This window comes from Monodelphis domestica, chromosome 1 (genome assembly GCF_027887165.1).
Source record: "Monodelphis domestica isolate mMonDom1 chromosome 1, mMonDom1.pri, whole genome shotgun sequence".
In the NCBI taxonomy this organism is placed as follows: domain Eukaryota; kingdom Metazoa; phylum Chordata; class Mammalia; order Didelphimorphia; family Didelphidae; genus Monodelphis; species Monodelphis domestica.
Genome location: NC_077227.1, coordinates 539,518,036 through 539,545,410, shown reverse-complemented (window position 1 = coordinate 539,545,410; position 27,375 = coordinate 539,518,036). Strand labels below are relative to the sequence as shown.

Below are 27,375 nucleotides of genomic sequence, written 5' to 3'. Positions count from 1 at the left end.
GGAAGAACACCAGAACCTCACTCTCATCTGAACTAATTCAAGGAGGAAAGAAGAAACATACACAAATAGTTGGATAGAGTACATTTACCTTATCAGAGAAGTAGGAAGAAAAAAGATTAATAAAAAGTAGAGAAGGGTTGGGAGAAATAAGGATGGTGGATTAAAGGAGGCAATGCAAAATCAAAACAGAATCCTAAGGAAGGGACAGGGTAAAAAAAGGAAAGGATGAAGAAAGAGGATAGAGGGAAATACATTTTTAGCAATCTTAAATATGAACCTGAATGGAATGAACTCACCTATAAAATAGAAGAGAGCAGAATGGATTAGAAATCAAAATCCAATAATAAGTTGTTTTCAATAAATTCATTTGAAACAAAAAGGTACACACAGAGTTAAAATAAGATGAAGCAAATTATGCTTCAGATATAGTAGAAAAAAAGACAGGAGACAACAATGACTTCATACAAAGCAAAAGCAAAAATTGATCTAATTTAAAGAGAAAAACAGGGAAACTATATTTTGTTTAAAGGCATAATATTAAAGTGCATGCATTAAATTGGCATAATATTCAAATTCTTTTTTAACTCTTACCTTCCAACTGAGAATCAACAGTATGTATTGTTTGCAAAGTAAAAGAGTGGTAAGGGCTAGGTAATGGGGGTTAAGTGATTTGCCCAGTGTCACACAGCTAGGAAGTGTCTGAGACCAGATTTGAACCTCCTATTTCTAGGCATGGCCTCTCAATTCAATGAGTTACCCAGCTGTCCCCTAATATCCAAATTCTTAAAAGGAAAAGTTAGAAGAGTTACAGGGAGAAATAGAGAACAAAACTATATTGGGAAGAATCTTCAGTTTATTCCTCTCAGCACTTGATAAATCCAATCATAAAATAATAGGAACAAAAATAACAACAACAATAGTTATCACTTATATAACATTTACTATATGCCAGGCATTGTGCTAAAGACTTGTGAACAAAACCATAGGAGATAGGTGCCATTCTCTATGTTACAGCTGAGGAAACCAAGGCAAACAAAAGTGAAGTAACTTGTCCAAGGGTCTCACAACTAGTTTCTGAGGCAAGCATTAAATCAGGTCTTCCTGACTCTAGGTCTAACTTGCAATCTACTGCACTACCTAGAAAGAAGTTAAGAAAATGAAGAGAATTTTGGGTGATAGATCTTTAAAGAATATTGAATGGGAATGGAAAGGAGTATATCTATTTCTTAGTTATGCATAGCACCCTCACAAAAACTGACCATCAATTAGATCATAAAAATTTATCAACTAAAAAAGTTTAAAAAAATAGAAAACCATTGGATAATTTTCTTTTAAAAAATCCAAATTACAAGTATAAAATAAAGATAAAGTTACATTCAGTGAAAAAGAAATAAAAGCAATTTTTGGGTTCCATTTTGCCCAACTACATGCCAATAAAACTGACAATCTAAATTAAACGTATGAATATTTACAACAACATAAATTGTCCAGATTAACAGAAAGGGAAATAGAATACCTAAATAGTCCTATCTCAGAAAAAGAAATTGAAGAAGCAAAAAATTAGTTCCCTACAAAAAATGACAGAAACAGATGAATGTGAATTCTACCAGATCTTTAAAAGAACAATTAATTTCAATAGTATATTGTTCAAAGAAAATGAAAAAGAATTCCTATCAAAGTCGTTCTAGGACCCAAATATGGCCTTGATACCTAAACTAGGGAGAGCAAAACTAAAGACCAATTTCCCTAATGAATACTGATGCAAAACTTTTAATAAAAATAGCAGCAAAGAAGTTATAGCAATATATCACAAAGATACACTATGTCCAGACTGATAGTATATAAGAATGTAGGGCTCACATCCCACTGCTGGGTTTGAACCCCAAAGAGGTAATAAGGAAAATACTTATACAAAAATATTCATGGCTGCACTTTGTGGTGGCAAAAAACTGGAAAATGGGGGGGGGGGTGTCCATTAATTGGGGAATGGCTGAACAAATTGTGGTATCTGACAGTGACAGAATACTATTGTGATGAAAGGAATAATGAACTGGAGGAATTCCATGTGAACTGGAAAGACCCCCAGGAATTGATGCAGAGAAAGGAGAAGAACCAGGAGAACACTGTACAGAGATACTGACACAATGTGGCACAATGGAATGTAATGGACTTCTCTACTAGCAGTAATGCAATGATCCAGGACAATCCAGAGGAACTTAGGAGAAAGAACACTATCCACATCCAGAGAAAGAACTATGGGAGCAGAAATGCAGTAGAAAAACCTATGATCAATCACAGAGTTTGATATGGATATGATTAGGGTTTTAATGTTAAAAGATCATTCTACTGCAAATATGAATAACATGGAAATAGGTTTTAAACAATGATACATCTATAACCTAGTGGAATTGCTTGTTAGTTCCAAAATCAGGGAAAAAGGGGGGGGGGGGCATCATGAATCATGTAACCGTGTAAAAATATTCTACATAAAAATATTTATTTTATTTTTAAAAAAAGAATGTAGGGCTCATTCAATATTGGAAAACCTATAAAGATAACGAACCATATTGATAATAAAAACAACAAAAAATACCTGATTATTTTAATATATGTAGAAAAACCTTTTCACAAAATATAATGTTCATTCCTGTTGAAAACACTAGAAAGCATAGGTGCTTTCCATAAAATGATTAATATCTATCTAAAACCAATAGGAAGTATTACTGATAATGGGGATAAGGTAAACTTTCTAATCAGGAATGAAGTGAGGATGCCCACTATGACCATTACTATTGATTATACTAGAAATAATAGCTAGACTTAAAAAAAATTGAGTATGTACTTAGTATAAAGAAACAAAACTATCATTTTTTTTGCAAATTATATGATGATTTCAGAAACAAAAACTACAAAACATTTAACAACTTTAACAAAGTCGTAGGAAAGAAGATAAACCTGTGAAAATTATTAGCATTTTTTAATATTATTAACAAAATCCAGCAAGAAGAGACAGAAAAAGAAATTCCCTTTAAAACGACTGGAGACTGTGGGGCAATTGGGTAGCATAGTGGATAGAGCACCAAGCCTGGAGCTAGGAGACTCTGGGTCCAAATCTGATCACAGACATTTCCTAGCTACATGACCCTGGACAAGTCATTTAATCCCAATCACCTAGCCCTTATGACTCTTATATCTTAGAATTGATAGCATGGATTCTAAGACAGAAGAGGTAAGTAAGGGTTATGAAATGAGTGGAGAGGAGAGGAGGGGAGGGAAGGGGAGGGGTGAGAAAGACAAAGTCTTTCTGCCAAGACACATATAGGAGCTATATGAACACAATTACAAAACACTTTGTACAAAGATAGGTCTAAGTAGCTGAGGAAATATTAATTGCTCATGAACCAATATAATACAAATGACAGTACTATACAAATTAATTTACTTATTCAGTACCATGCCAATCAAACTACCAAAGAATTACCTTATGGAGATATAAAAAATAATAACAAAATTCATCTGGAAGAGCAAAAGGTCAAGAATATCAAGGAAATCAACAAAAAAAAATAGGAAAGAGGGGAACCTAGCAGTACCAAGTGATAACAAAGTATTCCTACAAAGCTGTGATCATCAAAACACTTTGATACTAGGTAAGAAAAAGAAAAGTATCAGTGAAACAGATTAGACACATCCTAATGTTTAATCAGCCCCCCAAATCCCAGTATTCTACATAATGCTGGGAAAATTGAAAAGTAGGCTAGCAAAAATAAAGCACAGAACAATATCTCACATCCCTTACAAAAGTAAACACAAAATTTGTGCATGATTTAGACATAACAAATGATATTATAAGCAAATTAGTGGAGCAGGAAAGAAATTACCTGTCAGATCTATAAATATAAGATGTGTCCATGACCAGAGATGAGGCAGAGAGGTTCATGGGAAGTAACATAGATATTTTTTTAATTATATTTTAAAATATTGCAAAAACAAAATCAATGCAAGTAAAATTAGAAGAAAAGCAGTAAAACAGAAAAACTCTTTGACATGAATTCTCTGAAAAAGGTCCAATGTCTAAAATATATAGGAAAATGAATGAAATTTACTAGAATAACAGCCATTCTCAAACTGATAAATAGTTAAAGGGAATCGGCAGTTTTTCAGAGGAAGAAATCAAAGCTATTAATAGCCATATGAAAATGACAAAAAAAAAGGAAAATGACAAATGCAGGCAGAGATGAGAGGGAGAAAAAGAACAAAATATTACACTGTTAATGGGACTATGAACTAGTCCCACCATTCTGGAAATTAATTTGAAACTATGCCCAAAAAAGCTACCAAACTGATAGTTACTAGGGCTACACGTCGAAGAGATCAAACTAAAAGCAAAAGGATTCATGTTTATTGTCCATACAAAAATATTAATAGCAATTCTTTTGAAGTAGCAAGGAGTTAGAAATGGAGGGGATGCTCATTTCCTGGGGAATGGTTGAACAAGTTATGATATATGAATGTGATGGAGTACTATTGTGCTATAGGACACAATGATGGGTATAGTTTTGGAAAAGCCTAGGAAGATCTGTATGAACTGATGAACAATAAATTGAGCAAAATCAAGACAATAATAATAACATTATAAATATTATCAACTCTGAAAGACTTAGCAATTCTAATCAAAATAATGACCTACCATAATTTCAAAGGACTCAAGACGCATGCTATCCACCTTCAGATAGAGAAATGATGGATCAAAGTACAGACTAAAGCATATTTCTTTCTTTCTTTTTCTTTGGTGGGGGTGGGGTGGGGAGCAGGGTAGGGGGCATAGGAAAGAAACATGGCTAATGTGGACATTTGTTTTGCATGACTATACATAGTTGTAATAAGTTTTATTTTTCTTGCCTTCTTATTAGGTGATGGAGGGAGAATTTGGAACTAAAAAAATTTTTTCCTCTGTGCTTTAAATTAAAAAAAAAAAGTCTTCCTTAATGTTAATATCTTTCCTCTGAGATTTATCCTGTATGTATGCTATTTGTACACAGGTGAACATGGACAGGTAGGTGGCATAGTGGTAGGTACCCAGCCTGGTGCCAGGAAGACCTGAGTTCAAATACCACCTCAGACACTTCTAAACTCTATGATCCTGGGCAAATCACTTAACCTGTGTGCCTCAGTTTCCTCATTTGAAAATATTTAAAGAAGGAAATGGCAAACCATTCCGGTACTCTTGCCAAGAAAACCCCAAATGGGGTCAAGAACAGTCATACAAGAATGAAAAGTAACAATAACACAGTCGTTAACATATTGTCTCCCATCAGACTGCAAGTTCAATGAGAGCAGAGGTACTTGTTATTTTTCCTTTACCTGTACCCCCAGTGCTTAATAAAAACTAGTTGACTGGACATAAAATCATGTAAATTGTGAAAGTAATAAACCTGATTTATAATTATTACTTCAAATAAAAAGTTCTAGCACATAAAATATGATTGTGTCCTGATGTTATTGACAGTAACTAAATAGCTATGTGCTCCTAGGTATATCTTGATCCTAGGTTGTAAAATAAGACTTGACTAGATGATCTCTAAGATTTTTTTCCAGTTTATATTCTATATAGAGGGTAGGGGCTGCATCTGTGATTTCACTACCATAGTTATGAGGATTTTCCTCTAGAAATATGGAATCTCTGTACTAAAAGTAAACAAAGTCGCCTAAAGCGTTGAAAGGGTAACTTGCACAGGGTCACAAAACCAGAAGACATCAAAGATGGCATTTCAAACTCAGCCCTTCTGTCTGAAGTCAGCATTCTTTCCTCAATGCCAGGGTGCCTTTAATGGCATTCTGTAATTCCCAAATTCTATTTTCTATGGACTGTTTAGGTTTACATCATATACTGGATCCTGATAAAATTAATTATAACATTACAAAGTGACAATAATGCAGTCATTCTGGAAACTGTATCCAAAAGGTTACTAAACTTTGCATACCCTTTAACCCAACAATCTTATTCCAATGCCTGTATCCTTAAAGAGATCCAAGAAAAAAGGAAATGGACCCATACACACAAAATAGTTTTGATTCTTTATGTTATGTAAAAAAAAAAAAACTAGTAACTAAGAGATGTCCATCAACTGGGGAAAAGCTGAATCAAATATGATATGTGAACATCATAGAACACCATTGTTCCATTGAAATAATGAAGAGGATGGTTTCAGAGAAATTTAGGAAGCTTTGCATGAATTAATGTAGAATGAAGTGAGGAGAACTTGGAAAACAGTGAATTCTGTAAGGACTAGTAACTTTGAAAAATTTAAGAACTTGGTTAATGCAATGTAATGACTATTGGTAATTTCAAAGAAATGATGATGAAACATGCTAACCTCATTCTTGACAGAGAAGGGTCTTACAGTGCAGAATGAGACAAATATTTATCAGACATGGCTAATACAGGTAGTTTTCGTTGATCATCCACATTTGTTATAAGGGTTTTATCTCTGTTTATCTTTTTTTTTTTAATTGAGGAAAAAGTAGGGAGTTGCAGGTAGATAAAGCACATTGTTGTTAAATGAAAAGAATAAACTTAATGTTTTTAAAATTACAAAGTCACAACAAAATCTCTCAGCTAATTATTAAAATTAAGCTTTTTAGATAAGTAGCAAAAACTTTAAGGAACATAAAATATTTTACAAAAGAATTTTAAAAATTAAAAGGAAGAGGGGGCAGCTGGGTAGCTCAGTGGATTAAGAGTCATCCCTAGAGACGGGAGGTCCTAGGTTCAAATCTGGCCTCGGCCACTTCCTAGCTGTGTGACCCTGGGCAAGTCACTTGACCCCCATTGCCTAACCCTTACCACTCTTCTGCCTTGGAGCCAATACATGGTATTGACTCCAAGACAGAAGGTAAGGGTTAAAAAATTTTTTTTTTAATTAAAAGGAAGAAAATATTAAAAACCCCACATTATTATTACTTTATCTTTGCTATTTAAGAAACTACTCTATTATTCAAGTTTTAAAATCACTAATTCTTAACAACTTATATAATGTATTTAAAATTTATTCATATCAACAACTAAAATTTGTTCACTTCAAATTCATTTATAAGACATATCTGAAAATACTGGGATCAATGTTTGCATTATTTTTTAATTTTAACTTCAAGGACCTTTTCAAAATAATCATTACAGGTCATGATTATCTTGAAATGGATCTTAAAAAATAGCAATAATCTATAATACTATATACTTTTGGTATAGTAAACAAGTACAGTTTGGAATTAAACAATCTGAATTCAAATCCTGTGTCAATATCTTTGTTACTATTGTTGTTCAGTCATGTCTGATTCTTCATGACTCTATAACATGCCAGGCCCTCCTATCCACCACTATCTCTTGAGGTCTGTCAAGTTCATGTTTGTTCTTTCCATGACACTATCCTTCTTATCCTCTGCCATTCCCTTTTTCTTTTGCATTCAATTTTCCCCAATATATGGGTCTTTTCCATTGAATCCTGTCCCAATATGTGGTTAAAATATTTAAGCTTTGGGTTCAGTATCTCGCCATTCTGTAAATAATTTGAATTAATTTAAGTATTGACTAATTTGATCTTGTTGTCCAAAGAACACTCAAAATCTTTTCAGCACAATTCAACTCATCTAATCTAATCTGTGGTACTCAGTTTTTCTTACAGTCCAACTTTCAGAGTCATACGTTGCTACTGGAGAAACTATAGCTTTGATTAAAATGGACCTTTACTAGCTCTTAAACACAAAGGTTAGGTCCCTTAATTTTTTAGTTTAGCCTCAGTTTCCTTTTCTGTATTACTTACCTCACAGGGCTTGCTATATAAGGAAAGACCTCTGTAAACCTTAAAATACTACAGAAATGATAATACTGGTGGAAATCTTAGAAAATGAAAAAAAAAACAAAATCTTATAACTTATAGCTAATTCAGTTTTTTCAATGGGTGTTTCCATTATTTTCAAATTTAAAATGCCTACATGCATCATTTCATAGTGAACTCATGGATTATTTAAATAGGAAGACTAAAATTTAAAAGTATTCTTATTTTAATTCAACAGGCGTTGGTGGTAAAGAACAAATTATTTTAACTGATTAAATAAAAAAAATATTAGCATGTTAAAATTACTAATTAAAATGTAAACTTCAAAAAATTGTACACAAATTTAAAGTGTTTTTCATAAAAGCAGCACCTATTTTCTTTTAAAGGATTACATATTTTTTTAAAGTTACATTACTTTTGGGAATAATTTATTTTGTGTCAAATTGTGTTTTGACACAGTATTATCTTTATTTTCTTTAAAAATATATTTAGAAATCACTAGCCAGAAATTTATGCCATGCAAAAAGCTAAAAGCAGCTTTTGAAGCTAAATAAAAAGTATTTAAATGAGAGTTAGTGTATTGTCAGCCCAGCATGAAAGTGCCGAGGATAGCTTCTAAACAATTCTAATAAGGTAAGTGAATGAGAATTCACAAAAAGTTGCTGTACCTGTCTCTGTTTGTTAAACCCAGATTTACACTGCTTTAAGAAAGGAATAAAACAGAATGAAAGACAATAAGATGAAAACATCAAACATATTTGTAATAACCAGCACAAATATTAACACTTGTAGCATTCATTTTGTTGGAAAAAAGAAAAAATCTGACTCTAAAACAGTATATTATAGGACATCATAATTAGATATATAAAACTGCCAAATACTGGTTTAAACATTTAGTATTAAGTGAAATTCAGATTAATCCAATCTATGAAACTCCAGAATTTACCAATTATTAAATGTATTTACTAAACTAGACTTTGAAATTAACAAAGAACAATTCTCGAGGCTGACAAATTATACTTGACAATTAACATGTTCTATTATTTTGCTAACATGTAATGTAAAATTATTTAACTCAAAATTATATACCACAGAGCATGCCCAATTTTAAAGAAAGTACTATTTTACAATAGGCTTATAGGATATGAGGTATAACATCAAACCATGACACTTTAAAGAAAAACCTTCAGAGCATTCAATAAAAAACTAAAAAGTAATCATAGGAAGCAATGAAATGCTACTCTTAAATAGCTTATATAGCAATGCAGGTTTTAAAAATTCGAATTCAAGCCAAATCACATGATCATTATTATAATTTCTTACTGTATTAGATATCTAAAACAATTTGTATTGCTGTTAATATATCAAATTAATTGATAACACTAACTCATTAAAGCCAATTTCCTATATCCAAGTAGTATGATTCCACTAACTTCATATGTCTGTCTTGAAGTGGCCAAGATTGAAGTCACTGAACTATATAAAATTGTGAGGGCAACTGACCCGGAACATTTTAAGAATAAAATCCTATCTGAAACAGACATTACTTGTTATAAGGAGCCAACTCATTAAAACACACACACACACACACACACACACACACACACACACACACACACACACACACACACACACACACACACACCAAACAATTAGTGCAAATAATGTAAGAAAATACAGCTTAGGTAAGGCTCATTGGATAGACAGGCAGGCTCAAAGACAGGATGTTCTGGACTCAAATCTGGCCTCAGACACTTTCTAGCTCTGTGACCCTAGGCAAGTCACTTAACTCCAATTGCCTACCTATTATCATTCTTCTGCCTTGGAATTACACTTTGTATCAATTCTAAGAGAAAGGGTTAAAAAATGGAAAAAAGAAAATGTAGTTTTGCTACTTCAAAACAAAATCACAGATACTAAGGTAGATAGTCTAAAAGATAGGTTTTATTTAACACAACATTTATAAAGTTTGTTTTCAAGATAATCTTTTGAAAATCATTAAAGTTTTTGACAGACATAATTACATAGGGACCAAAACGAATATGTGTATGCCCACATATGTACATGTGTATGTATATATTGTTGCTATATGCTCAAAACCTTTCCATTAAAGGATTCTAATGATACACTTAAGGATGATAGCTTGATTTTTTTTTTTTTAGTTCTAAGTTGGAATGCAATACAATAACTTTCAAGTAGGGGATAAATTACCTTAAAAAATTACTTTATAAAAAGTTTAACCTTTTGTTTGTTTGATTCTAACAGAGCAAAAAATGAGGAGGGGTTATTCTCTGAAGACTTTCTGAATCATTTTATTTTTCAAATTGACTCAGAAATTGATAAGTACTGTTAAGTAGTAGACAATATGAGTGGCTACACTGAACAGGCTTTCTAAGAAGTTTCGAATTCCCTTTGCTCCTTACCCAAGGCTTCTTTATCGTCTTTTTCCTCAGCAAAAACAGTAATAAGGACAAAAAATAATTTAAAATCAGGTTAGGATATTTTAAGCCAGTACTGGAAATAGGAATATGTAGATAATTCCTCAACTTCAGTCATTTCATACTTCCTACTTGTTTGAAATGTGAAAATGAATGCACAAATTATCTTGATCTACTTGAGTTCCCTAGCTATCCAAATATTCTAGGTGGTTAAAGAAAATTGCCATTAAGACCCACTAATCAATAAGGACATAGAATAGTTTGAAAAGCTAGCAATCTTGGAAAATGATCAAGAATGAACTCAGTGAGTCAGTAACTATGGAAACCAGTGGTTCATCTCATTCTAGCCTTGGCAATCCCTGAGATAAGTCACCCCCAAGTTTATGAAACATTTTGCTCAGCAGACTAATCAGCTAAACCTTGGAGTTTCTGACTCATTCTGCTAAGCCATTCTATGGAGTTAGCCTTGGAACTATTTCTGAAACCTCTCCCCGAACTGTTATCATCTAATTCCAGAGAGACACACCTGGTTTGGACTCCCTGTACTATTGTATTACTAAAGCCTTGGAATTTAGCTACTCACTGCTCATATATTTTGTTAACTATAGCAAAGAAGGTGCCATTGTACCAAAAATTTGTACCAAAGAGTCTTTATCCTTGTTTCTGGAACTTCTACCCGTCTTGGCTCTGGCAATCCATCACCACTTGTTCCTAGAACTCTCTGCCCACAGAATGCCTACATCTCGCTATGGATCAGCTTGTTCCAGCCGCTTTCCCTCTCCCCCCCCCCACCCCCACCGTTGGAAATATATATATTCTATTTCCTGTTGTCTCCAAAACAAGCTGTTTAACACTAGGCTGTCCTGCATGCATGCTGTACCTACTTAATAAGGCTCATACTTGACTTTACAGGCACCGTCTCTCTCAGGTATTTCTCCTCTTGGGGACAGAGGGATTTGAATCCCATGAGAGTCTGTGCTTGACACAGTACCTCTCAGCTGTGCTCCCCATCAGAGGAACTAAGTTCCCAAAAGGCCATGCCTCAGTTTACATTTTTGGCAACAAGCATGGGATTTAATTGAGAATATTGGCAACTACCTAATACTGCTCTGAAGATGAGCAAGGTACTTGCAGAAGCCTTTTGATCCCCATCCTCTCCATGGCTTCGGTAAGGTTCCAATTCCAATTTTGGACTCCTATCTCTTTCAGCTGGTTGCAGGTCTCTGGCAATTCCTTTAAGCAAGAGTCGACCTTTAAGAGCTCTCTGGCTTGGTCCAAGTTTCTTTTCCTCAAGGGAAAGGGGAAGTGAAGGCTCAAGGTGACTGGGGGGGTTTGGTCTAGGTTTCTCTGGCTTAGATCAAATTTTTCCTTCTGGGAAAAGGGGGTGGGATAAGGCTCCAGAAGACTAAGGTACTATTAATCTGGTTTGGTCTAGGTTTTCTTTCCCTCAGGAGAAAAAGGGAGCTGCAAGTCTATTGGAAAATAATCTGTCTGTTAATAGTGTTAAGGATGAGCCTATGAGACTAGGTTAACATGGCCGGCCACGGGGGGGGGGGGGGGGTGACCTTTAATCCAGGTGAAATTAATTGTTTAAACAAAGCCCACTCTGAAATTAAGTTCCCTGAATAGCAACACTTTTATTCAAAATTGGTTCCTTACTTTGTCTCACATTATTTATCTTATTTTTATTTAATCCTTGATCACAAATACAATTTGATTTTTTAACCTTTCCTAAGAAGAATATAATTTAAAATAATCTATTTTGACATAGTTTTCAAGAATGAAATATAATGAAGGATATTGGAACTTTTAAAATACTACTCTTAAAACATTTTATAATTTAAAATGCTTATATGTTGGCTTGGTTAAAAGATCACAGAAAAATATTCTTATAGATTTTGTTCCAGTTCTACCACTAAATTAAACTCTTCAAAAGCTGAGCTATGTCTTTCTTATTTTTATTAACTAGTCTCCTATTCTATAAAACCAATTTCACAAACTATTTTGGTTGGGGTTTTTTCGAAACCCTTATCTTCCATCATAGAATCAATACTAAATATTAGTTGCAAGGCAATAGAATGGTATGGCTAAGCAATTGGCTTTAAATGATTTACTCCAGGTCACACAGCTAGGAAGTATCTAAGGCCAGATTTGAACAGGAACTTCCATCTCGAAGCTTAGTGAGCTTGGTGAGCCACCTAGCTATCCTGTTAATTATTTTTAAAGGGCAAAGCATCTCTATGCTTGGCAAATGAAAGAATTATCTTTTAATATTATGAAAGACAAAAACAGTATAGCAAATTTACCAAACATAGGTAGAAATATATATATGTATATAGATATAATATGAACTAATTCATATTTTAGAATCTTTGAAATATTTAATTTAAATTATATTTTCTTCTTCCTCAAAAAGAAACTTCAAAGATATCCCTGAATGCAAGATCACAGAATAGCTCTGCAAAATTCCCCAGCTATTAAAGTTTTTATACATTAGAGCACAATAGTAACTAACTTAGTATGTTTAAGTGATTATGACTCTTAAGCTGATCATAACTCCACATAACATCACTAAGAATTGCAAAGAAATGTGATATTAGGTGACTCAACCTTCATGAGAAAAATTAGTCTCATCTAAACTAAGTTTAGGCATGCAAAACGAATAATGTTATCAGGAAGCAAACTGATATTAAAGGGAATTAGACTACTGTGAGTTAAGCTTGGATTATCAAACATCAACTGACAAATAATAGTGATGATACTGCAGCTGAATTTTTAGTTATTACAGCGAAATTTAGTTATAATATATTCATATTATTAAATAACACTGGTCAGGGTAATATTATGCTTATGTCTGGTTTACATAAAAATCTTACAAGATTTTTCTAGCACAAAGAATGCTATTGCAAGCATGAATATATTTAATAAAGACTTTAAGGAAAAAAACTATTATGGATAACGTCAATGATCTAGGAATGAAAAACTCCCTAAACATTTCAACAGAATTATGGGCTACTGTACTCATCATTTGTGGCTAAATAAAGAGATCTGAATATATCTACAGAAATCCTAATAATTCAGAAAAAATATAATCTTAATAAATGCACAAAAAATAGTTTCATCTATTTTCTACAAGCTGTAATGTTAAAGTCATCTTAAAAGCATATCAAGTTCACAAGTATGGAGGAATTCAGCACATTCACTAAATTAATTTAATTGATTATATCATATCTGAGAAGAGGTTTAGAACCAAATTGATTATATTTACACATATAATAATGCTCTCTGAAATTAAGTAGCAGGATATAAACATGGAATTAAACAGTTCAAAAGAACTCTGAATATTATTTAATATAGCATTTATTTTAAAGTTCATGCTAAGTTAATGTCTCACTAAATAGAAGAGCATTAAAGAATTTTTTCTTTATTCCCCCCTTTAAAAAATCCCTTATCTTTTGTCTTAGCATCAATTCTAAGACAGAAGAGTGGCAAAAGCTAGGCACTCAAGGTTAAATGACTTATCCAAGGTCTCATAGCTAGAAAGTGTCTGAGGCTAGATTTGAATCCATGTCCTCCAGAATCCAGGCCTCACACTCTAACCACTGTACAACCTTGCTGTTCCCTTGTCCCACAAAAATTTTTTCTAGCCCCCCTACCCCAAATTTGCTTTATATTAAGGTGCTAAAAAACAATGGTTAGCTCTTTTTAAAGTTATTCTTCTAGGAACAAACTTATTTTACTTTGTATATATAGTTTATGGACTAACATAAGAAAGTAAAATGGATTTATGATGAGTACACATTGTAGACATAGATTTAAGTGGAATTATTCAATATGATACCAATTTTAACACTGTAGCTCTTGAATGATGATTTCAGATATTTTAAAGGAAAATTCTTCTGAATATAGTTTTAACTACAACAATATGACAGTAAAATAATGACTAGAATAAAAGGATAACTATAACTCAGTCAGAAAAAAATTAGTTCTAAAGAAATAGGAAAGAACAAAAGCTTTTACAAACCAGTGATGAACTAATGATGAAAACTGTAAAAAAATGTTTTGCTTGCTGGAAAAAAAATACATTTTACATAATTCAAGAAGAGGAAAGAAGGGAAAGGAAGGGCTTAAGGAAAAAATAAACACTCTAGCTCTTAAATTTATTTTTTAAACTATACTTATTAGTGTTTAGCTATACTATGCTAGTTGCCCATCACAACACAAATGCAGTGTTAGTGAATCGCTAAAATTACAATTAATATGAGATCATTACTGTTGAAAAGCAATGAGATGCTAGAGTTCCACACCACATGACTACTCAGTTATTACCATTGAGGAGTCTGTGGGTGAAGAAAGCCCCTCAGCAGCATCCTCCTTGATAACTTCCTAACAACAACAACAACAACAACAACAACAACAACAACAACAACAAAACAATATGGGTGAATCAATTAAGGTTTGAACCAAAATATGACAATGAATGAAAATGATGTTCAATAATGTTATACTATTAAGTAATCATTTTATTGATGTAATATGCTTTAAAAATATTTCAATAATTTCTTTTCTGGTAATAACATTTTAGAATTAAAAAGGCAAGTTAGTTAATTATTCTGAGTTCTAAATCTTCTTTTCAGAAAACTATTAAGGGGAAAACATATATATAATGGTAGGTTTTTTTCCCTTTTGAAGTTATTTAAATTTGAGTAAAACATAGCTATCATACAGGACTTGAAATAAAGTTTATTTTAATACAAAATGTATTTTGTTTCCATTTTATTTTCTTCTGGTATTTCTAAAACTAAATTTTAACTAACTTGTTTAATGAAATGCTTTAGTCTTTCAACACCTCTCATTATGTACTATAGCAAAATTTTTAGGTATCTTATATTTATGTCCATTGAAAATGAAATTAGTATTCATAGAGGGCAATGTTAATTAAAAAATATAGACATAAATGTTATGCACTTTCTTTATAAACCAGAGAACTACATCTACAAGCAAGTTCACATTTATTCACTAATACTGAAAATAATATAGTTACTTACTAACTTGAACAAAATACATATTGTATTAGTAATCTCTTAATCTTTAAAATATTTATTAAATAATTTATATTATTTGTTCTAAAAGGAAATTACCAAACTTATTTTTAAGGCCATCTATATATATCTAGATTAATATTTTTATTACCCTTAACATACTTACTAGGCCACTTCTATGATCTCTGGAAAAACTCGTTTTTATTGATGGACGTGGGATGAGATGTTGGAAACCGCCAGGGTAATACCTTGGCGAGTAAACATATGGGACAAAGAATGGCTATGGAAAGAAACATGTAACAAAAAAGGGGGATAAACAATTACAGAAATCAAATTATAAGAAGATCAAAAGAAATTTATCAATTCAACAAAATGCAATTCCTCTTTTTTTAAAAGCCTAATGAGCAAAACAAAAACAAACCAAAAAATCCTTTACTTTGCATGGGTATATTAAAAACAATTTCAGAAAAGTAGAATTACTTCTATTTTTCTTGTTCTATCAACATAAAAGATATTTATTTTTTAAAAGATGAATTTTGGTATTTTGCTTCTAGTAAACAAAATACACAATAGAATCAATTCACTATTGAGTAGTCCTTCTACATATAAAATACTACCATAAAGATCTACTTTTTTGTATAATCCAAGATAGTTTAGTTATTTTTTTTTTATTTTTACCTTCTGTCTTAGAATTAATACTAAGTGTCAGTTCCAAGGCAAAAGACTAGTAAGAGCAAGGCAATTAAGGCTAAAGGACTTGCCCAGGATCCCAGAGCCTTTAAGACATATCTGAGGCCATATTTGAACCCAGAACCACCCATCTCCAGGCCTGGTACTCTATCCATTAAGTTACCTAGCTGCCCAAGTTTATCTAAAAGATATCAGCTATATTATGCCCTATGGCAGTGACCTGAAGAACAGAATCATATTAATATTTCAGAGTAATTTTTAATAAACAGGTGTTATTTCAAGGGTGGAATACACTGCTCAGCTAAAAATTTTACAAGATAGTATAATTAGATACCTAGATTGAAATTTTGTTTAAAAGTTTAACACTAACCATAATATACATTAAAATTCTTAAGGTTTATTTTATTCAGTTTCTCAGACCTGTGTATTTTTTTTAGTCCCAAGAGTATTATTCTGCTTTTGCCATCAGTGCGAAAGCAGGTCATTGCTCAGAAAAATAGGACCGAAATACTATAATCTTGGGAAAACTATAACAACAAATTAGTTACTCCTCAGTCTAATAATTTCTATTACTTTTCTTTTTTTTCTCACTTTTAAAAGATGTTTCTGACAACCTGTGTAAACTATAAATTTTGACTAGTAGGTGATTTAACATAAAACCTACAGGAACAAAATTTCAGTTAGAATGAAACAGTGCAAAAATATGAACTCCGCTTACCAGACTGTTACTTTTAAATTTTACTATGCTAAAAGTCATTGCATTGAAATTTCACTCATGAAATTTACATATTCTAATTGTTATTTGGGTTTCCTTTTTTTAAGAGAATATTTTAAAAATTCCTTATAAAATTTGACTACACATTCTTTACATTAAACAGCCTCTGCATGTCATCCTAAATGCAATATATTAGGCAGGTTGATTTTCTTGTCAATAATGGCCCAAGCTAATAGTAGAACCCAAACTCAGCATTGAGTTTACTGAAGATAAATTGCTTCTATGGATCCACAAAGCAGAAATCTAGGGTTTACCAAATTTGCCTTGATGTAAGAACTATGTTTAGGATGACTAATCAACAAAAGATGGTTCTGTCCTCTTCAATTTGGTAGTGGCAAGGTCAATCCTGTTTGAGTTTATTTAAGCTGATTTCCACTTCCCCAGTCACAAATTCCCTAGTGCATCCAAAGTCATGGCTCATGAGTGTAAACTTCTAGAAAGTAAAAGTAGTTTTTAAACATAAATAATGAATTAGCAGCTCTATGTTACTGACAATCCTAATATAAATTCAATTGTTTATATTCAAATACATATAACTATAAATGAACATTCATAACAAAAACTTCATGTTTCAAAAATATAACTTTACATTTATAAATATGTACAATGTCATTTAACTATAAAACTTAGCACTAAAATTTTTCAGTTTTGAATTTCAGTATGTTTTTATCTTTACTAATTTTATTTTCTGAGGTGAAAAAAATACCAAACAAAAACGTCAGCAAGGTTTATGAGAGATCCAAATAAGCAGGAAGGGGAGGAGAATAAGCATTTATTAATTGCCTAGAGTATACCCAGGCATAGTAATAAGCATTTTTTGAAAGTATTATCTCATTTCATTTTCAAAAAAATCTGAGAAGTAGGGATTCTCATTTTACAGGTGAGGAAACCTGACATAAACAAAAGCTAAGCAACTTGCTTAAGGCCACAAAACTGTTAAGTATCTGAGACCACATTTGAATTCAGGCCTTTCTAACTCTAGGCCCAAGTTCTGTCCACAGCTAGCATCAAATGTCAATTTAAGACATTAAACAGGACAAGTAAAACATTCATAAACAAAAAGAACAAAAAAATGTTCTGAATCACTATTGACTGGAGAGAGGCAAATTTCTGAGGAATCACCTTATACCTATTCATAAACAAAAAGAGTATGATTTTCTTCAGATTTAATCATTTATACTTATACCTCTATGTATACAACATAGAAAATATATACATATAAGAATGAATTCTAATTGCCTGCTTCACACCTATGTCAAAATCATTTCCCTATCAAAGGAAAAAGGGGAGGTAAAATTTTTATACCTAATATTTGGATTATACTTAGAACTCATTCTAATTGAATTGCTCTTTTTTTCCTTGAAATTTTACTTAATAGTCCACTATTTAAAATACAATCTCTGTATTTTCCCTTGCATTTTAAGAACAAAATATGATTTCAAAAAGCCATGGAAACCATGAAGTACTTAATTATGGCATTAACACAAGGTACTAGTACTTACCCGGTTATAAAAGGGATGCTGAGGTCCTGTCATGCCACTGTAATAGCTGCTATGAGGCTGTGGTGATATCATACTACCAGGAAAAGGTCCAGTAAAGGTATTTGGAGAATTTATAGCTCCAGGCAGATTAAATGAAGAGGTTCGAGGATTCACATCTTGTAGTGGCAGAGGAGGATACTGAAGTCCTCCAATATTAGTACTCTGTTCTCTTGCAGCACGAACATCTGAAATATTAAATTATTTCCAGGCAGTGGAGAGAAAGAAAAGTATAATTTAAATCTCCATTTTTTAAAGTGACTTGCCATGGGTTACACAGCAGCTAGTAATTGCCAGATTTGAACACATGAAGATGAATCTGATTCCAAGTCCATTGCTCTAACAATTAAAGCACCTAGATTTACCTGTTTAAAAATTAATTTTAAAACTATAGTGGCTAAAAACAAAGGCAGCAACATAGATTTTGAGTCTCTAGAAGCAAAAGTACTAGTACTAAGATCTGTGCTACAACATATTATACATTTAATGACTTTAATTTCCAAATCTCTCTTCCAAATATTCTACTAGTATCTAAGTATGGAAGAAGCTTCTAGATATGAAATAGAAGACTTACAAGCATTTCTGATAAAAAGATGAGTGCTAAATAGAAAATCTGACAGTCTAACACAAGACTCAAGAGAAGTATATAAAAAAAACAAACCAAAAAATCCTTTAAACTTTAAAGAATAATCATAAAGGACTCAATAAAGTTCAATGGTTCACATTCCTATATGAGAAGATACATATAACTCCTAAACTTTATCATTATTAGGGCAATTAAGAGTCTACATAGATTGAGGACATGAGTGTGAGTTGATTATATTGTGATGATCTATAAAAAAATTAATGAAGAAGTCAAGTAGAGGGAAGCACCAGAAGAAGGAGGAAGGGAAAGGTAGAATGGAGAAATTTTTCCTTACAGAAAAGCACATAAGGACATCTTTCATAGTGGAGAGGAAAATTAGGGGAGGGAGGTATCAAGCAATATTTGAACCTTACTCTCATTGGAACTGGTTCAAAGAAGAAAGTTTACACCTACACGGTCAGGTATAGAAATCTATTTCGCAAAAAAGGGAAACAGGAGAGAAAAGGGCTAAGCTATATTGCAGGGAGGATGATAAAAGGGCAGCTTAAGGAAAGGTAGTGGTCAGAAGCAAAACAGACTTCTAAGGAGAAACGGAATTAAAGAAGACAAAAAAGGATAACTAGAAGAAAATATAATGGAGGAAAATACACAGTAATCAAAACTGTGACTATGAACAGAATAGCTCATCCATAAAATAGGAGCAGATAGAAGAATGGATTATAAACTAAAATCTAAAAATATGTCTTTTTTACAAGAGACATACTTGAAATAGAAAGACATAAAGTTAAAGAGGACTGGTGTAAAATCTATTATGCTTCAGTTGAAGTAAAAAAGGTAAGAGAACAATCACAATCTCAGGCAAAGCAAAAGCAAAATTAAAAGGCCTAATTAAAAGAAGTAATCAAGGAAAATACATATTGCTAAAAGGTATCAAAGGCAATGAAGTAATATCAAAAAGTTCCTAGCAATTTTCTCTGATAAAGGCCTCATTTCTCAAATATATAGGGAACTGGGTCAAATTTATAAAGACAAGAGCCATTCTCTAATTGATAAAAGGCTAAAGAATCGGAACAGGCAGTTTTCAGAGGAAGAAATCAAAAATATCTGCAGACCATTAAAAAATATTCTGAATCACTATTGACTGGAGAGAGGCAAATTTCTAAGGAATCATCTTAAACCTATCAGAAATGACAAATACTGAAGTGGTTTAGGAAAATAGGTACACCAAAAAACTGCTAGTGGAATTTTAAGTTCATGTAACCATTCTGGAGAACAACAATTCAGAACTATGCCCAAAAAACTATAAAAACTATACATAGTCTCTGACATAATAATACCAATCCTAGGTCTGTACTGCAGACATCAAAGAAAAAATGGAAAGGATTTACATGTACAAAAATATTTATAGCAGCTCTTTCTGTGGTAACAAAGAACTGGAAATTGAAGGATACTCATCAGTTAAGGAACAGCTAAATGAGTTGTGGAATATGATTGTGATGAAAAACTACTGTGCTATAAGAAACGACGAGGGAGATGGTTTCATTAAAAAAAATTGCAACACCTCTACGACTGATGCAAAATGAAGCAAGAAGAACTGGGAGATCAATGTGCACAGAAACAGCAATGCTGTAATGCTGATCAACTCTGAATGACTTGGCTACACTGATCAATACAATGATCCATTATAATGCCAATGGACACATGATGAAAAGGTGTTATCCACCTCCAGAGAGTGCAGATGAACTCTGTGCCAATTGGAATATAACTGTCCTAATTCCTTAAATTTAAAAAAAAATTATCAAAATGTGTTATAAAGATTAGGAATCAGATTAGATTAAGCTGTTATTGTTAAAAGGTAGGGTTTAATGTTAAAGATAGCTCAACTGTATTTTTAAAAGAATAAGTTACTTGTTCTTTTAACACTTAATACCATTATTTCAAAGGGTAATTGATTTAGAGCTCAAATAAATCTCAGAGGTCATTAAGTACAACCTCCTCAGTTTACATTTTAGGAGACTGAAGAAGCTCAGACAGGTTGTGACTAGCCCAGGATAACAGAGCTAGTAAATGTCTGAGGTAGGATTTGAACCCAGATCTTATTTAACTTTAAACCCAGGGCTATTAAAGTGAAGCTATTTTAATAGAAAGTGTGATTTTCATTTTAAAATTTATAGTTCCCTTGAAAGAGATAGTTAGGTGAATAGAAAAAATGCATAGGAAGAATAATTTAATAATAATTTATTTAGTGCTTTAAGATTTACAAGGTACTTTACATATTTGATGCTCATAAAAACCCTATGAAGAATCTAGTGAAGAGTCAACTAAATGGCTTAGAAGATACAGCACATGACCTCAAGGTTAGGAAGAGCTGAATTCAAATCCAGACTCCAGAGCAAGTCACTGTACTTCAATCTTTCCTTATCTATCTCATTCAAAGACAAAATGGGGATAATAGCACCATTTGTAAAACACTGTAAATCTTAAAGTGTCATAGCTACTTTTATTATAACTTTCAACTCGTTAATTCTCTCATAAGATAAGGTATTGATTACTTGCAATAATATATCTCAGTATCCTCATGATGCATGCCAACAACAAATACAGCATTATCAGAGACATATATGAAGTATGTAAATGTATCATTGGAAGGAACTTAGAAAAATAGTGCATTTTTTTTGATGAGGAACTTGGAATTAGTAAAATGAATTAACATACCAAAGCTCACAGTTAGTAGCTAAAGTTAGTAGCAGAACCAGGCCTAGAATTCAACATGTTGACTCAGACCAAAGAGATGGAATGCTGTGTTGAAATGCTGATAGGTCAGTATAGCTAGATCACAGTAGGCATAAATCATGCTGCCACCCACTGTCCCAGTAGAAATTGAACAAACTGAGTAAAAAGAAGAGAGGCTTTCAGGTAGTCAGACTTTGAAAACTTTAAATAATTTTTAAAAATCTGTTCACTATTACCTACCTGCAATAATTTCTCGAAGTTTTGGATCCAGGTTTACAGTACATGGCAAAAAGATTTTTACATCCCGAGCCACAAGAACTGGTGTCCGTGAAGACAAAAACACTTCAAAGTTCCTTATGTCACCATCAATTTCAAGTAATGGCTCAACATCTTTAGTTGTTGGGATATTCTTGGATATTCTTTGAAAAAAGAAAGATATAAATGTATCTATATATGTAAAAATAAATGTAAAATAGTCAATATTATCATTGTATAAACAGATTCTACCAAAAGATTTAGGAAAAACATTTTGTTTCTCTAAAAAGTTAAATAACAACAGTTACCATCAAAAACACTTGGAATTGGTTAGAAAAATAGATAAATGGAATAGACTAGACAAAAGAGAATAAGAAATAATAGAATTCAATAACCCAGTTTTTGATAACCATATATGTTATCCCAGAAGAACTCTCCACTTGATAAGAACTGCAGGAAAAAGAGTCTGGGAAAAATAGGCTCAGACCAATGTCTTACATTATGTTACATAATAAACTGAAAATAGATATAAAACTTGAATATTAAATATCATTTTAAAAGAGGAGATTATATATCTTTCATAATTATAATCAGATGTATTCTTAACCCAACAAAGGATTTTGTCATTGTTCATTTGTGTCTGACTTTTGGTTGCTCTATTTGGGTTGTTGTTGTTTTTTGCAAATAAACTAAAGTGGTTTGCCATTTCCTTTTCAGTTCATTTTACAGATGAGGAAACTGAGGTAAACTAAATAAGTGATTTGCCTAGGGTCACACAGCTAGTAAGTATTTTGAGGTCAGATTTGTATTCATATCTGCTCTGATACATTGAGTGGTTGGAGGTTATGAACAAGTAGTTCTTAAAGTAATTGCAATGAATTGACATCTGATAGTCTGCTTCAAATCACTAATAAAAGAAATGCAAATAAAAATAACCTAGACATTTCATTTTACACCTAAGAAATTGGTATAATAAAAGATGGAAACAGACAAGATTAGAAGGGATTTGGAAAAAGACTACTGCATATATATACACACTACTGGACATATAAAAAGATCCAATCATTCTGAAAAATAATATGGAATTATGTGAATAAAGGGATTAAAATACCCATACCATTTGGTCTAGAAATTCTACTGAGGGAATAGAAGGGAATATGCTTTTACATAGTGCCTACTAAGCTTCAGACACTGTGATAAGTATTTTTTTTTAATTATCACATTTGATCCTTACAATAACCCTGGCAAGGTAGGTGCTATTATTATTTCCATTTTACAGATGGGGAACTAAGGCAAACAGAGGCTAAGTGACTTGCCCAGGGTCACTCAGCTAATAAGTATCTAAAGCCAAATTTAATCTCAGTTTTTTTCTTCATGACTCCAGGCCCAGCACTCTATTCACTATCATTAACTGCCACTGACGTATGTATACACAAAAGAGGACACCGATAAAAAAGAAAGGCCTCAAATATAACAAAATACTTTCAGCAGCATTTTAAGGAGTAGAAAAGAACTGGAAGCAAATTAGATGCCAATGGGAATGCAAAATTGTTGTAGATGAATGAAATGGATTATTTTGTACTGATAGGATAAATACAGAAAAGCATGGAAAGACTTACATCAATGCATAAAAAGTGGAATAAACAGATCCAAACACTATGGCTACCAACAAGATAAATAAAAAGAAACACCATCATAAAATAGCTCAAAATAAATGTTAGAAAATAACAAAGAATAAAATTTGTCTCAAATTTAGAGATATGAAAAGATGCTTTTGCAGAGAGTATTGAAAGGTATTATAAAATATTAAATTTTATCAGTTTTTTGTTGTATTCATCAATTTACTTATTCTTTTTTCTCCTTTTGCTCCTTTTCTTTTTACAATAAGTTTTGTTTTGTTTTGTTTTAATAAGAGATGGTTCTCTGGAACAGGAAGAGTTACACATATACAGGGAGAAATGTAGGCACTGAAAAAACAAAAGTTATTAAAATTTTAATTTGGAAAAAGTATGTAACAAAGACCTTTTTGAAAAAATACAAGAAAGCGAAATGGTTAGCAAATTTTTGTTTTAACAGAAAGAATTAGGGGGCAGCTAGGTAGCTCAGTGGATTGAGAGCCAGGTATAGAGATAAGAGGTCCTAGATTCAAATCTAGCCTCAGATACTTCCTAGCTGTGTGATCCTGGGCAAGTCACTTAACTCTCACTGCCTAGCCCTTACAACACTTCGGCCTTAGAACCATACACAGTATTGATTCTAAGATAGAAGGTAAGGGTTAAAAAAAAAAAGAATTACAATTAAAACTGAAGAAGGTTACAGAAAATTTCTGGGTATACGAAATAACAGTTTTAATACATCAATATGTTCAACTACAGAGTCTGAATTAGTTTTAGTTCTATTTTCTAAAACCTCAATATCTCATCATCTCTTCATCCTCATCTCAATATGAAGAGATGGTCCTTCTTATTGACAAGGCAAATGATTTCATTCCATCCCATCATCTCCAGCATTTTGCTCGATTATCCCCTTTCTTCATTTAATCTATCCCTTTCCCCTAGCTGCTTCCCTATTGCCTATACTATTCCCATTACACATTAATTCTCTAAAAACCCTCAATTGAACCAAGCATCTTCACAAGTCCTGTCATTTCTTTTATCCTATGCCTTTCCTCCCTTTTCTGAAGAAACTTCTTGAGAAGTACATCTGTAACAGATACCTCCACTTCCTTTCCTCTCATCTCCTTTCACTGAGATAAAGCTGCCCTCAGTGACATTACCAATCACCTCATAATTGTCAAACTTAATGATCATTTCTCAATCTTCATCCTTATTGACCCTGAAGCCCCTGGCTCTATGGATCACTCTCTTCACCTTCATTCGCTCTGTTCTCTTAAGTTTTTGGGACACTACTACTATCTCGTTTCTCCTCCCATTTGACCATTCAGTCTACTCTGCTACATCATCCTGGTCACATTAATTTATCCCATGGGGCTCTGTCCTGGGCACACTTTTCCCTCAATGCTATTTCACTTGCTTATCTTTCCAGCTTTAATGAATTTGGTGGCCATTTCCACACAGATGATTTTCAGATCCATTTCTCCAGGCCTTCCCTATTACTCTTGAAGTTACCACATTCCTCACAGTCACTCAGTCATACAGTCCAGATGTCCTCAATTTCTTCATTCTGTAGTAGTGGCCAAGTCCTGTTGTTTCTACCTTCTCACACACATCTTTCATATGTGCCACATTTCCCCTCTTATCCTGCCACCAGGTAGGTATCATCTTTATTACCATACACTGTGACTATTTCAATAACCTGCAGCTCATTTCCTTGCATCAAGTCTCTTCCACTCCAATCCATTCTTCATTCAGTTGTCAAAATGGCCTTCTGAAAATACAGACCTGACCTCTCCACTCAAGAAATTCAGGTAGCTCCTTATTGCCTCCGAAAATCAAATATAAAACTCTTTGACTCTTAAAGCCTTTAATAACCAGGCACCTTCCTATCCTATTACAGTGTCGGGCACAGAATATTGTGGTTAATAAATACTTGTTTCCTTCCTTCATCTGTTCTTTTGTCCATTTTCTTATTTTTCAGTATCAATAGCATATTTAAGTAGGTACAGTGAAGTTGTCTCAACAATACTCTATATATCCTCATCTTTTATCCCCCCCAATTTTTTATTGATTTTAACATCTACTCTAAAATTTCAATTTCAATGACAGTTTCAATGAATTCAGAAAGCTGATAAAGGTATCCTACATCACGTATCAGTTTTTTCTTGTCTGTTAATATACAGACAATATGCATTTTTTGGATACCATTTGGAGCTTACCATATTCAGATATTTCTAGCTTTAAAGCAAGTATTCATAATATACAAGTTTGCTATTTCACTGTAGTCCACAAACTTTTGGCCTTTTCCATTTCTTTTTTAAAAAAGATGTTTCAAATTTCTTTTCCTAATCACATGTAAAAATGATTTTTAACATTTTTTTTAAAAAGTTTTGAGTCTCAAATTCTCTGTTCCTCTCATCTCTCCCTTTTTTTTAAGACAATCTGATATAAATTATACATGTAAAGTCATACAAGACATTTCCATATTAGTCATGTTGTAAAAGAAAATACCCTGCTGCCCAAAAGCAACAAAAATAAAGCTATTTTTGTATGTATGTATACATACACTTTACATTGAGACTCCATCAGTTCTTTCTCTGGAGCTTGAGAGTGTTTTCTATCTCAGTTCTTGAGAACTGTCTTAGATTATTGTATTGCTGAGAATAGCCAAGACATTCACAGCTGATCATCATATAATATTGCTGTTACTGTTCTCCTAGTTCTGCCTACCTTATTGCCTTCTGCTCATCAGTTCATATAAGTCCCTTTAGGTTTTTCTGAGAGAATCCTGCTCATCATTTCTTACAGCACAATAGTATTCTATCACAATCATATACTAAAACTTTTTCAGTTATTCTTCAGTCGTCAGGCATCCTTCTCTATTTCCAATTCTTTACCTACACACACACACACACACACACACACACACACACACACACACACACACACACACAAAGCTGCTATAAATATTTTTGTACATATAGGTCCTTTTCCTTTCTTTCTTTTTTTTTTTAATCTCTTTGGGATATAGAAGTAGTAGTGGTATTGCTGGGTCAAAGGATATGTAGTTTCATAGCTCTTTAGGCATAGATTCAAACTGGAATCTCTCCAGGATGGCTAGATCCATTTACAGCTCTACCAAAAGTGTCTCAGTTTTCCCATATCACCTCCAACAACTGTCACTGTCCTTTTCTGTCATATTAGCCAATTAAATGGAAAGTAGTACCCCAGAGTTGTTTTAATATGAGTTTTTCTCTAATCAATAGTGATTTTGAAGATTTTTTTCATATGACTATAGACAGCTTTCATTACTTTGTCAGAAAATTGCCTATTCATATTGTTGGACCATTTATCAATTGAATGGCTTATATTCCCATAAACTTTGCTCAGTTCTCTATATATGTGAGAAATGAGGCCTGTACCAGAGAAAACATGTCATAAATTTTTTGGTCATCATTACTATGTAATCCCTTTCTTCTATTCTATTTTCCCCATTTCCCCTACCTCTTTCCCATCTATCCTCAAAAGTATTTTGCATCTACCACCTCCCTCAACCTATCTTCCCTTCCATCAGCCCCTACCCCCTTCTCTTATCCCTTTCTCCTCCGTTCTGCAGGGTAAGACATATTTTTATACCTAAGTGTGTGTCTTTGAGCCAATACAATGAGAGTAAAGTTCAAGTGTTCCCCTTCCACACACCCCCATCTTCTCCTCCACTGTAAAAGTTCCTTCATGCCTCTTTTGTGGGAAATCATTTACTCCATTCTATCTCTTCCTTCCCCTTTCTCCTACTATATTCCTCTTTCTCACTTGTTATTGATATTTTTTGACATCATCCCCATAGTATTCAACTCAAACTCATGCCTTCTT

General features: G+C 32.8%; 1 protein-coding gene across 7 annotated transcripts in view; it reads right to left on the bottom strand.

The window, feature by feature from the left end:
* The window catches only part of KIDINS220 (kinase D interacting substrate 220), a 148,569-nt gene that overhangs the window by 17,795 nt on the left and 103,399 nt on the right, over positions 1-27,375 (bottom strand). For 2 of the 7 annotated variants that reach the window (XM_056813332.1, XM_007476167.3), the window contains exons 23-27: positions 21,875-22,053; positions 18,280-18,503; positions 15,479-15,592; positions 14,600-14,656; positions 8,501-8,533 (exon numbers count right to left, since the gene is read on the bottom strand). In XM_056813332.1, the coding sequence (XP_056669310.1) occupies positions 8,501-8,533; positions 14,600-14,656; positions 15,479-15,592; positions 18,280-18,503; positions 21,875-22,053 (607 nt within the window). The remainder of the gene's footprint in view (positions 1-8,500; positions 8,534-14,599; positions 14,657-15,478; positions 15,593-18,279; positions 18,504-21,874; positions 22,054-27,375) is intronic. The other 5 variants (XM_003339645.4, XM_056813333.1, XM_007476168.3 and 2 more) reach the window with 4 other exon arrangements.